The sequence below is a fragment of the Lissotriton helveticus genome (genome assembly GCF_964261635.1).
Source record: "Lissotriton helveticus chromosome 1_1 unlocalized genomic scaffold, aLisHel1.1 SUPER_1_unloc_7, whole genome shotgun sequence".
Lineage (NCBI taxonomy): Eukaryota > Metazoa > Chordata > Amphibia > Caudata > Salamandridae > Lissotriton > Lissotriton helveticus.
Window position 1 is genome coordinate 4,913,174 of NW_027611714.1, and position 12,189 is coordinate 4,925,362.

A 12,189-nucleotide genomic window follows, 5' to 3' on the forward strand; every position below is an offset into this window, starting at 1 on the left:
CACATAATTACACGACATAATAACACTCTACTCAATGCAACATAAATACACTCCATATAATACCAGTCAGTGCCAGATAACTACACGCCATATAATTGCACTGTACTCAATGCATCATAAATACACTCCACATAAATGCACTCTATACCACATACCACCAATCAACATAAATGCACTCCACACCATGACACAATTTTCCTAAGCATAATTTCACTCAACACCACAGTTCCAGGCCACACATTTAAACTCCACATTTCCAAAACACACTGCATAATTACACACCAAACAACATGTTCCAACACCACAATCCACAACGTACCTCCAATCCACACCATATATTGTCACCACCTGAGCACTAGTCATCATTCACCACCACCATTTTGTATCAGTGCATCACCTAATCATCACGTCAGTCTGCCCTGGAATCTGTTGATTCTCCCCTAGTGTCCGTCCGCTGCTCGTGTTCTAATTAAATTACTGTTTTCCAACCTGCACTCCCCCGTTATTTATGTCCTGCTTTCCCATAACAAAAAAATTATAACAAACAAGCATGAGAACAGGCAGGAAAAAGTTGCCAGCCGTGTAAGTACAAAAAAAGTAGAAGACATTTTTTATGTTAAAATCTTTTTTATCAGGTTTTTCAGTTGAATATAATGTTGTCTTCGTTTGTATAAACTTAACAAAAATGCTTAACACTTTTTATTTTAACTTGTCAACAAAATTCACAGCAGCCACAACGCTGTACAACATAGCCAAAAGTTCTGGCTAAACACATAAGGTCCCAAAGGCGAGACCCATTGGCTATGACAATGCTTGTTTTAGTGGGTTATGAAACAAAGCTGGAATAGCTAATTGGCGGGCCGTAGTAGGGTTGTTTAAACTAGCTGGTTGGGTAGAGCGTTGTGGGGATTTAGTATTTGCTACATGGGTGGTTGTATCTGTCACTAATATGTCTTCGCACTCGCTAATGCGGGTGTCTATCCTATCCAGTACACAATTACTCCCTGCATGTTTCTGTATCTTCCTAGCCTTTTTCCCTTTACTATCCCTCCCCGCCCCTCCCCCACTGCCCTCCATAGTTTTCCCTTTCCCCATGCTACCGCAAGTTAAGTCTAAAGCAACCTGTCTACACATTCAGCAATGAACAGGCCTCTTGGCCCCGTGGACAATGAGAACCCTCAGGCCACCCTTATACCGGCCCCGCAAACCCCTCAGGAGAGAGAGAGCGTAATTATTTAGAATCAAAGAGAGTAGTTTGGGCAATGCTGGGAGATAACCGCGTTAACAGTACCTTGACTTGTCCACAACAGTTCTTGAATGTCCAGCGAATCTGAGTAGGCAAGATGCCTAATGCCAGTGGAAAGGGGGGTAGCCCTGCCCTGCCTCTTCCTGGCAATGAGGGCAAGGACGGGACAGCCCCTGGCCCGGGCTTCGCCCGCGCGCGTCCTGCGCTGCGGGGGGAGAGGCAGCGCTATAAGCGCGGTGACATCAAGGGATGCTGGGGCAGGCAGTCCTCACACTGAGGTTGAGCGCCTGGATAGGCTGGTGGCACTAGCGGCATTTCCGACGTGGACCCTGGGACTCCTTTGCTACCAGGGTGCTGAGCAGAGCTTGTGGTTTCCCTTGCTGGTGATAAGATAGCTTGCTCCCCTAGTGCTTGGCCTGTGTTATTGTATTGTTTGCATCAGATTCTCCTAATGCCTGGCCGGTGTTATTACATTGTTTGCGTCGGATTCTCCTAATGCCTGGCCTGTGTTATTGCATTGTTTGCCTCAGATTCACCTAGTGCCTGGCTTGTGTTACTGCATTGTTTGCATCAGAATCTCCTAGTGCCTGGCCTGTGTTATTATATTGTTTGTATCAGATTCTCCTTGTGCCCAGCCTGTGTTATAATATTGTTTGCATCAGATTCTCCTCGTGCCTGGCCTGTGTTATTGCATTGTTTGTGTCAGAATCTCCTAATGCCTGGCCTGTGATATTACATTGTTTGCGTCGGATTCTCCTAATGCCTGGCCTGTGATATTGCATTGTTTGAGTCCCGTTTTCCTAGTACCTGGCCTGTGTTATTGCACTGATTGTGTCATATTCTTGCAATGCCTGGCTTGTGTTATTGCATTGTTTGCATCACGTTTTTCTAGTACCTGGTCTGTGTTATTGCACTGTATGCGTGGCTTTTGGTATGTTATTATTCTAATAGTTGCAGCTTTTCTACCAAACATGGTACCTTTTATCCCAATCAAGTGCATCTGACTGCAAGGACAGTTCCTGCAGTAACAATCTACTTCCTATTTATGTGGCAACAGACAGCACAACATGTCTGCCAGAGATGTTGTAAGGTCAGAAACAGTACGTAGGTAAGTAGGTATGATGGAAAACAAACTATTGGGTAACATTTTAAATGAAGAAGCTGCTGTGATAGACGGCAAAAAATTCATGTCAAAACATCAGCATTAGGACAATAGTACATGGAACAATAATGGTAGATATATTTACACTTCTGTGCAGTGCGTGTCACTTAATGTTCTTTTCTTCCACTCTCATGAGATGGTTTTGCAAGCCAACTCTGAGCTCACTGAGTGTGGAGCTTCCACGAATCCCAGAGACGGGCCGTTCCAAAGACGGTAACAGAGAAAGTTGAAAGATCCGAGTCTTCATCCTGGTAGATGGACTGGTGATCCATGAGGGTGTGTAGTTAGTCTGTGTGTTGCCACGGCTGTCCAGGGGGTGTAAACAAATGTCAGCAATTTGTGGAGGGCCCTCTTTTGCGTGAGAACCACCCAGCTTCATGCAATACGGACTTGAGGGTTTGTGCCTGCGCAGGATGAGTTACATTCTGATAGTAAAATGGAGGACCTTGTCCAAAGGGGATAGATGTTACCAAGAATTAACATCTTCAGTTACGACAGATAGAGAAAGTCCATGTACCTCGGGGTGCTTCAAAAGCTTTCTGCACTCTGCTGGTGCAGGTAGGATGTTTATTTTCTAGTTGGCATTTGCCAGGGGATGTTCAGATACAGTGGGTTAATTAAACCTTGCAGCAGCACTTGTAGCGTGGACTCTTGGAGTCTTGTAGTATGTGTTAGATGCGGAAGAACTGTCTTAATGTTCTACGGAGCTCAGAAAATCCAGACTCTCCTTCATCTCAGAGCTCGAGCTATGTTGCTTGACCAGTTGAACTCCAATAAAGAAGAGGACCCGGACCAGTTTTACCTCTACTGACCTTTGAACTAATCATTGAGGAAAGAAGCCCTTGCCTGGAAGGAAGATCCGCACAAGGCGCAGCTGACAAAAGTCCTGCCTAGAAAGGAAGATCTGCACAAGGCACCGCTGGCAGAAGTTCTGCCTGGCTGTGACCTCAAATCAATGAGAGACCCACAAACCACAAGATCCTTCAAGCCCTGCTAGCCACACTGGACACCATGTACACCAAAAACCTGATTTAGATTTCAGCTGATGGTTTATTCCATCACAAAGGTGACAGGTATCCTGCCCGCCCCATTAAAAATGGATTACATCCTGTGGCAATAATAATAAGGCAGACAGGATATGTGTCACGTTTTGATTAGGCCTTTGTGTAGTTCGCAGAGTTTTACTCCGCGCAACTCCAGAAAGCACCAGGAAAACTCTGCCGTACTCGCTTACTTCCGCTAGTGGCAGAGTTTGTTAAGCTGCGCTGCTCTCACTGATTTTTAGTGCCAGGAGTTTGTCCCGTACTGTAAAATCAGCACAAACAGCACTTCCCTTCGTGCCAGAGGGCGCTGCTGCCTCTGCCTCTCTAATTGACATTCTAATCGAGTGGCAGCTTCATCAACGAGAATGACAGAGTTCTACCCTCGAGTGGTCGCGACCTACCGTGACCTCCCGCATTGAGAACTATTACCAGCAGGAGGTCTAGCACGTTATATTTTCTCACAAGCGCTCTCCACCTTACCGTTGGCCACCAGGGTGTTGCACAGAGCTTGTTGTGTCCCTTGCTGGTGATAAGATAGCTTGCTCCCCTAGTGCCTGGCCTGTGTTATTGTATTTTTTGCATCAGATTCACCTAGTGCCTGGCCGGTGTTATTACATTGTTTGCGTCGGATTCTCCTAATGCCTGGCCTGTGATATTGCATTGTTTGCGTTCCGTGAAAAAAACTCTGTTCTGCATCACGAGCTACGCCGGCAGAGTGAAATTCTTCACCAACTCCTAGTTTTGAGGCAATAATCTGTTGGAAAAACTCTAAACTAGGCCCTAAGTCGGCAATAAGTGTTGTAGAAGAAGTGAGATCCATGGCCTTGTGACTATCAGGCCGTTATCTGACTTCTTATCAATCAATCAATCAATCATGACATTTGTATAGCGCGCTACTCACCCGGAAGGGTCTCAGGGTGCTGGGGGAGGGTACTTTACTGCACGAACAGCCAGGTCTTGAGTTGCTTCCTGAAGGAAAGATGGTCCTGGGTCAGCCGAAGGTGGATGGGGAGGGAGTTCCAAGTCTTGGCTGCCAGGTAGGAGAAGGATCTTCCTCCGGCGGTGGCTCTGTAGATGCGTGGTACGGCAGCGAGGGCGAGGCTGGTCGATCGTAGCTGGCGGGTGGGCGTGTAGAAGGTCAGGCGGTCGTTGAGGTACTTGGGGCCCAGGTCCTGGAGAGCCTTGTGTGCGTGGGTGAGGAGCCTGAACGTGATCCTCTTGCTGATGGGGAGCCAGTGCAGGTCTCTCAGGTGGCCGGAGATGTGGCTGTGTCTAGGGATGTCCAGGACAAGTCATGCGGAGGCGTTCTGGATGCGTTGGAGTCTTTTCTGCAGTTTGGCTGTGGTTCCGGCGTAGAGGGTGTTCCCGTAGTCCAGTCGGCTGGTGACGAGTGCCTGGGTGACGGTCTTCCTGGTCTCGGTGGGTTATGAGCCCCACAGAGTGCGCAGTCAGAGGGCAGTAGGGGGGTCTAGGACAAGAAATTAGTAAACTTGAATATGAGAAATATGGAAAGGTAGAAATGTGGAATCACCTGTGGATAACTGACAACTCCTCCCGCTCTGCCAAATGGCGATCCAGTCACAAAGTGGCATCCTGAACCCCAAACGGACAATATCATGCCAGATCCCATGTAATGGTGGAAAAGGGGGAAAAAAGAGTAATATGCACACATCTGATGCGGGGATATGTCCGGTAAATTATTGGTTGTGATGGATTCTCAAGAAGTACTAAATGACTGATATTGTTGATTATTAAATTTTATGAATCAACGTTTGTTTGCCTTATCTGTGCGTATAATGTAAAGGACAGGCCCCTCTCTCTGTTTTAAACAAAAGCCCCGGAAGGAGCTGTATCTTACAGAACTTTATTTACTTTAGGAAGAACTAAAAACTTGCTTTTTAAAGTTGTCTTTCAGGGCCAGAACCAGGCTCTGTAAGCTGTGTTAGTTTCAGGGAGATGGACAGATGTTATGGCGATAGGAAACCCCCCTCAACTCACAATAATCTTCCAATCTCCCAGGTTAGAAGAAACCAGAAATGCTTGAACCAAGGGAGCTGCTGAAAGTGTCAGAGGTGACTTATGAACAGCGAGTTAAAGACAGGAGTTGGCATTTGAGATGTTCTTAAGTGGATAGGAAAGAAACAATAAGAAGTGTGTGACTGGAGTTACTTTTGTTGTATACTTCGTAATGATTACTGAAAATTTTGCAGCCCAGCCTGATCATCTCTTTTTCTAAAATCTATTGTTGTTTCAAAGAAATCTTGACCATATGCGTCTATCTTAAGCAAAACCTCAAGCACTTGGGTGCTCCTTGAGCGCCCTTACTTTGCTAAGGTACTCTGTGAACACTGGTGAATCACCTTCTTTTCAGACAGTAATAAGATATCACCTGATCAACAGAACTTTTAGTAAAATATCTGTGTGTGATGAAATGTTCCTTGCTAAGTTTCAAAGGTGGTAAAGAAGAAGGGGAGATTTACTAAGATTTTGCTCCGTGTTTGTGTCACAAAAGTGGCACAAAACAGTGCAAAATCTTTTTTTCCTAATTCTCTTTCCAGCAAATAACGTAAAAGTAATATGAAGCATTGCATAGCACAGCTTCGCATTACCTTGCACCATGGGGACTTGCCAAGGGTGGTGCATGGGCGTTCCCGTGCAACCACCCATGGTTTCTCACGCTAAACCCAATTTACCAAATACAGTAGATTGGGTTTAGCATGAGAAAACTGCACCCTTCTAAACTAGGTGCAAGGAAGGAGAAATTCTTTAATTTCTCCTTCCTTTTATGACTTTGCATGCGTGCTGCACGGCGCAACATGCATACAAAGTGGGAAAAGCTTTCCCTCATGTCTGGCATAGTAGTTAGTACAGCAAGGGTGTCCTTTCTGTACAAAACCTATGCTGGGCTCACACACACCCTAGAGCTCTTGTGCTAAGGTGTGTGCATGGAGCACGGCTGCTGTAATCAGTGCCGGCGCAAGGGAAAGGGAAGGAGAGAGCCATATCTTTGAAAATATGGTGCTCTCCTGCTCCCTCCCTGTCGCAGAATGCAGCCTCCAGCGGGGGGCTGCGCTGCATTGCGTGGAGATTTGGTAAATCTCCCCCAAAATGTATTTTACAACCAGTTAAATATTGTGAATTCTCATTCCATTATGTTTCAATTTAGTAATTTTAAATATCTTTACATCCAACAGAAAACAAACCTTGAATGTGTGAAATGACCATCAATAATGAAGCGAAGGCTGTAAATCTTCAATAATAGCAGAATTAATGAGCTTCAGTATTCAGGAAAACATCAGCGCAGTCGGCGACAGAGGAACCTGCACACAAACTGACAGATCCCGGATCAAGTATCAAGGGCAGTTCAGTGATTGTAAGAGTCTGAGCTGTGCACCTCCACGCCACAAGACGAAGAAATGACCTTAGGAAAATCAAGGCAACAACAATAACAAACCGCCTCCTGTATAAACAAGTGTCAAATACCAACTTTGTTCATGGTATCGGTATGATGTGATTACCGCAGTGCTCTGTTTTCTAAAATGATGACAAGCCATCATTCCCTGCTCTAGGTGAATTGTAAATTCTTTCTGGCCAAACCACAGTAACCAGATACAAGCACAACAGAGCGGAGCTGGACAACTGACGGGTAAAGGAAAGAGGAGTTCTTATATCTACAATACAACAGACTGTCCCGATTTGCACCGGCCAAAAGGAAGATACATCTTTACCCGCAATCGTGCATAGCCATAATCTAATCTAAAGGCACAATCGCCTACAAAGACACCTTCTACGTATTAGGAGTGTGGCAAATATTTGGTGGCTATTGCATTTTATTGTTAAAACAGAAATCAAACGTGCATAATACTGCGCACATATGAAGTGTGTAAGAAAAAAACAAGTGCTTTATCATCCAGGTTGGCCCATCAGGAAATACAGTCATGGGATGTAGACAAATATATACCCGACCCAGAGACACTAACCAAGAAAGAAGAATCATACACATGCAGCAAGAGCTTTAGTTTGACATCACTACTCAAGCTTCATCAGCACACGTACACGGGGGAAAAACCATTCAAGTGCAGTGAATGTGTAAAGAGCTTTAGTAAATTATCAGAACTACAAAGACATCAGCGAACACACACAGGGGGAATAAACCATTCAAGAGCACTTAATGTGCAAAGTGCTTTAGTCACTTAACAAGCCTTCAAAGACATCAGCGAATACACACAGGGGAAAAGCCATTTCAATGCAGTGAATGTGTGAAGAGATTTAGTCGATTATCAGCCCGACAAAGTCATCAGCGAACACACATGGGGGAAAAACCCTATCATTGTAGTGAATGTGACAGGAGTTATCGCTTCTCTTCAGCATTAAGGAATCATCAGCGAACACACACAGGGGACAAACCATTCAAGTGCAATGAATGTGGGAAGAGCTTTAGACGATTATCAGACCTACAAAGTCATCAGCTAACACACACAGGGGAAAAACCATTCAACTGCAGTGAATGTGCAACGTGCTTTAGTCACTTATCAAGCCTTCAAAGACATAATAAAACACACACAGGGGAAAAGCCATTCAACTGCAGTGAATGTGGGAAGAGCTTTAGTCAATTATCAGAGCTACAAAGTCATCAGCGAACACACACAGGGGAAAAGCCATTCAAGTGCAGTGAATGTGGAAAGTGCTTTAGTCAGTTATCAAACCTTCAAAGCCATCAGCGAACACACTCGGGGGAAAAACCGTTCAAGTGCACTGAATGTTCAAAGTGCTTTAGTGAGTTATCAAGACTTCGAAGACATCAGCGAACACACACAGGGGAAAAGCCAATCAAGTGCAGTGAATGTGGAAAGTGCTTTAGTCAGTTATCAAACCTTCAAAGTCATCAGCGAATGCACACAGGGGAAAAACCATTCAAGTGCACTGAATGTGCAAAGTGCTTTAGTGAGTTATCAACCCTCCGAAGACATCAGCGAACACACACAGGGGAAAAGCCATTTAAATGCAGTGAATGTGTGAAGAGCTTTAGTCGATTATCACACCTACAAAGTCATCAGCGAACACACACGGGGGAAAAACCATTTAAGTACAGTGAATGTGTGAAGAGCTTTAGTCGATTATCAAACCTACAAAGTCATCAGCGAACACACACGGGAGAAAACCCTATTATTGTAGTGAATGTGACAGTAGTTTTCGCGACTCTTCAGCATTAAGGTATCATCAGCGAACTCACACAGAAGAAAAACCATTCAAGTGCAATCAATGTGGGAAGAGCTTTAGTGAGTTATCACACCTTCAAAGTCATCAGCAAACACACACAGGGGAAAAACCATTCAAGTGCACTGAATGTGCAAAGTGCTTTAGTCAGTTATCAAGCCTTCAAAGACATCAGCGAACACACACAGGAGAAAAGCCATACGAGTGCAGTGAATGTGCAAAGTGCTTTAGTCAGTTATCACACCTTCAAAGTCATCAGCGAACACACACGGGGGAAAAACAATTCAAGTGCAATGAATGTGCAAAGTGCTTTAGTCATTTATCAAGCCTTCTAAGACATCAGCAAACACACACAGGGGAAAAGCCATTTAAGTGCAGTGAATGTGTGAAGAGCTTTAGTCAGTTATCACACCTTCAAAGTCATCAGCAAACACACACAGGGGAAAAACCATTCAAGTGCACTGAATGTGCAAAGTGCTTTAGTCAGTTATCAAACCTTCAAAGTCATCAGCGAACACACACAGGGGAAAAGCCATTTAAATGCAGTGAATGTGTGAAGAGCTTTAGTCGATTATCAAACCTACAAAGTCATCAGCGAACACACACAGGAGAAAAACCCTATCATTGCAGTGAATGTGACATTAGTTTTCACGACTCTTGAGCATTAAGGTATCATCAGGGAACTCAAACAGGAGAAAAACCATTCAAGTGCAATCAATGTGGGAAGAGCTTTAGTGAGTTATCAACCCTCCGAAGACATCAGCGAACACACACAGGGGAAAATCCATTTAAATGCAGTGAATGTACAAAGTGCTTTAGTCGATTATCAAAGGTACAAAGTCATCAGCGAACACACACAGGAGAAAAACCATTCAAGTGCACTGAATGTGCAAAGTGCTTTAGTGATTTATCAAGCCTTCAAAGACATCAGCGAACACACACAGGAGAAAAGCCATTCAAGTGCAGTGAATGTGCAAAGTGCTTTAGTCAATTATCACACCTTCAAAGTCATCAGCGAACACACACGGGGGAAAAACAATTCAAGTGTAATGAATGTGCAAAGTGCTTCAGTCATTTATCAAGCCTTCTAAGACATCAGAAAACACACACAGGGGAAACGCCATTTAAGTGCAGTGAATGTGTGAAGAGCTTTAGTCAGTTATTACACCTTCAAAGTCATCAGCGAACACACACAGGGGAAAAACCATTCAAGTGCAATGAATGTGAGAAGAGCTTTAGTCAAATATCAGAGCTACAACGCCATCAGCGAACACACAGGGAGAAAACAGAAGGCACTGAAAGTGTGAAGGGCTTTTGTCAATTTTTGATCCCACACAGCCCTCAGTGAATACACTCCTTCATTTAACTCACATGAAAATAATCCTATAGATGCAGGGACTCTGGAATGAACTTAAGAACAGACAAAAATAATATTGGCCCATCAATCAATCAATCAATCATGCCATTTGTATAGCGCACTACTCACCCGGGAGGGTCTCAAGGCGCTTGGGGGGAGGGGTATGCTACTGCTCGAAGAGCCAGGTCTTGAGTTGTTTCCTGAAGGCGAGATGGTCCTGGGTCAGCCGAAGGTGGATGGGGAGGGAGTTCCAAGTCTTGGCAGCCAGGTAAGAGAATTATCTTCCTCCGGCGGTGGCTCTTCGGATGCGTGGTACGGCTGCGAGGGCGAGGCTGGTGGACCGTAGCTTGCGGGTGGGCGTGTAGAAGGTCAGGCGGTCGTTGAGGTACTTGGGGCCCAGGTCGTGGAGAGACTTGTGTGCGGACATAGACAAGAGCAGAACAGTGCAGGTATTGTGAGAGGAATGGATTAAGGAAAAAGATAAAATTCTAATTATGTGGGACATTGAAATAGCAAATGATAGAAAACCCGACAAGCAGTAAAGACGAAAAACAGATAACAGTATTTGCAGAATTATAAAAGTGTTTGTTTCCAGTGATTGTTCACTTCTGTACACATAGCAAAGTGACATGATGCACCAGGATACACAGTGGGAGACAAGCACAATGTGGATTAAAAGAAAATAAACATTGTTGATTTTTATTTGGTGAAGACGAGATCCAAAGAAAAACATTCAATCGCACCTGACCACACTACCTGTAAAAGCAACACTGAACAATACTGGGACTAACAGCAGTATTTTCAGCTAACTTGTCGGATTAGTGATAAAACCTATAAACCCAACACACCCAGAGTGGACATGTTGTCAGGGCTCTGGAGATGGGAAACGTCATTGGTAAAATGCATGTATTACTATTAACAAATGCCACTGCAGCATATGTAATGAACTAAAGCGAAGCACAGGTGTTCAAGAAATAACCTATTTCTAGATATAAAAGAGCATATACCTTGACTGTTATCGGTTGATGGATCACCTCGTGCCTCAGGCCTTATAATTAAGTGTGACCCGTTGTTCCTCTCCGACTTGGCTCTCCCTATTCATTTTGTGACTTGCCAAACTCTACTTTTTACCAGAATGGAGCCATTGTAAGCAGTAGACTCTGTTTGAAGAATGAAGCAAAATAGCGAAATCCCACATCAAAAGCATATATGTGCCGGGACAATCCGTTGCACTCCCAGCAACTTGTCTTCCACACTAGATTGTCCCTTGTCCACAAATGTTCTAAATGATTCGTCATATGAATTCCAGAAGTGGCAGTGACATTCATGAGAGAAATGGAAGGAGGGGGAACGGCACGTTATTTGTACTCACCTAAAAATAGAAGAAGCAGCCAAATACATGTCAATGTGTGACATCACCAGAGAAACGGGCTGAACCCCTGTGAATTTATATATTTATTTTTAATACCTATAGACCCATGTCATGCCAATAAACATTGCACAAGTAAGGAAAATAGTGAAGGAGCCCATTATCATATGCAAAGCACAGTGACGTCACATGTAGTGACATCACTTCAAAAACAAAAAACAAGAAACATAAAATAATGTAAAAATACGTTTTTGGTTTCAGTTTTTATACATCATGTGTTTTTCCCATATTAGTTTGTAACTAAACTCGAAAATGACTGAAAGTGTAAATATTTTTAAACAGATATGTGGAACTTGGAATTTACATTTTTAAACAGTTTTCAGTGAATAAATAAAATGTGCATTAATTTGCGGTTGTTTCCTGATGTTATTCTTTATCCAGCCCCAAAGTATTTCACATTTACAATGTATTAAGCAATAGAATGGCTAATTTTGTCAAGTTCTCTGTTCCTCTCTTGCGCCACTCACACAAACACTCGGAGGCCTGTGTCTGCAGTGCTGGGGCACAAAGTAACAATCATCAGTCGCAGGCTAAGGAGCTAGGTGGAACTGAGTCCCGTTTCTAGATAATAGTACGGGGACCCCTTCAAACTGTGGCTACCCCCGACTTGTGCCGTGCTGATAAAGCAATAGTGAATTTGAGTAATTTATGATGAATTGAAATGAGAGAAAGAGAAGAAGAGAGCGAGGTGCAGGATGTATTAAAGAAAATGAAAAAAGAGACACAAGCCTTTAC

The 12,189-nt window shown here is 43.9% G+C and overlaps 1 protein-coding gene and 1 pseudogene across 1 annotated transcript; one reads left to right on the forward strand and one right to left on the reverse strand.

The window, feature by feature from the left end:
- Positions 1-12,189, reverse strand: part of LOC144806416 (uncharacterized) — a 435,562-nt pseudogene that overhangs the window by 280,898 nt on the left and 142,475 nt on the right.
- Positions 6,647-10,016, forward strand: LOC144806409 (uncharacterized). Its single transcript, XM_078672770.1, is given in 2 exon segments — positions 6,647-8,537; positions 8,609-10,016. Coding segments are annotated over 2 exon segments (2,184 nt in total). The 5' UTR covers positions 6,647-7,761.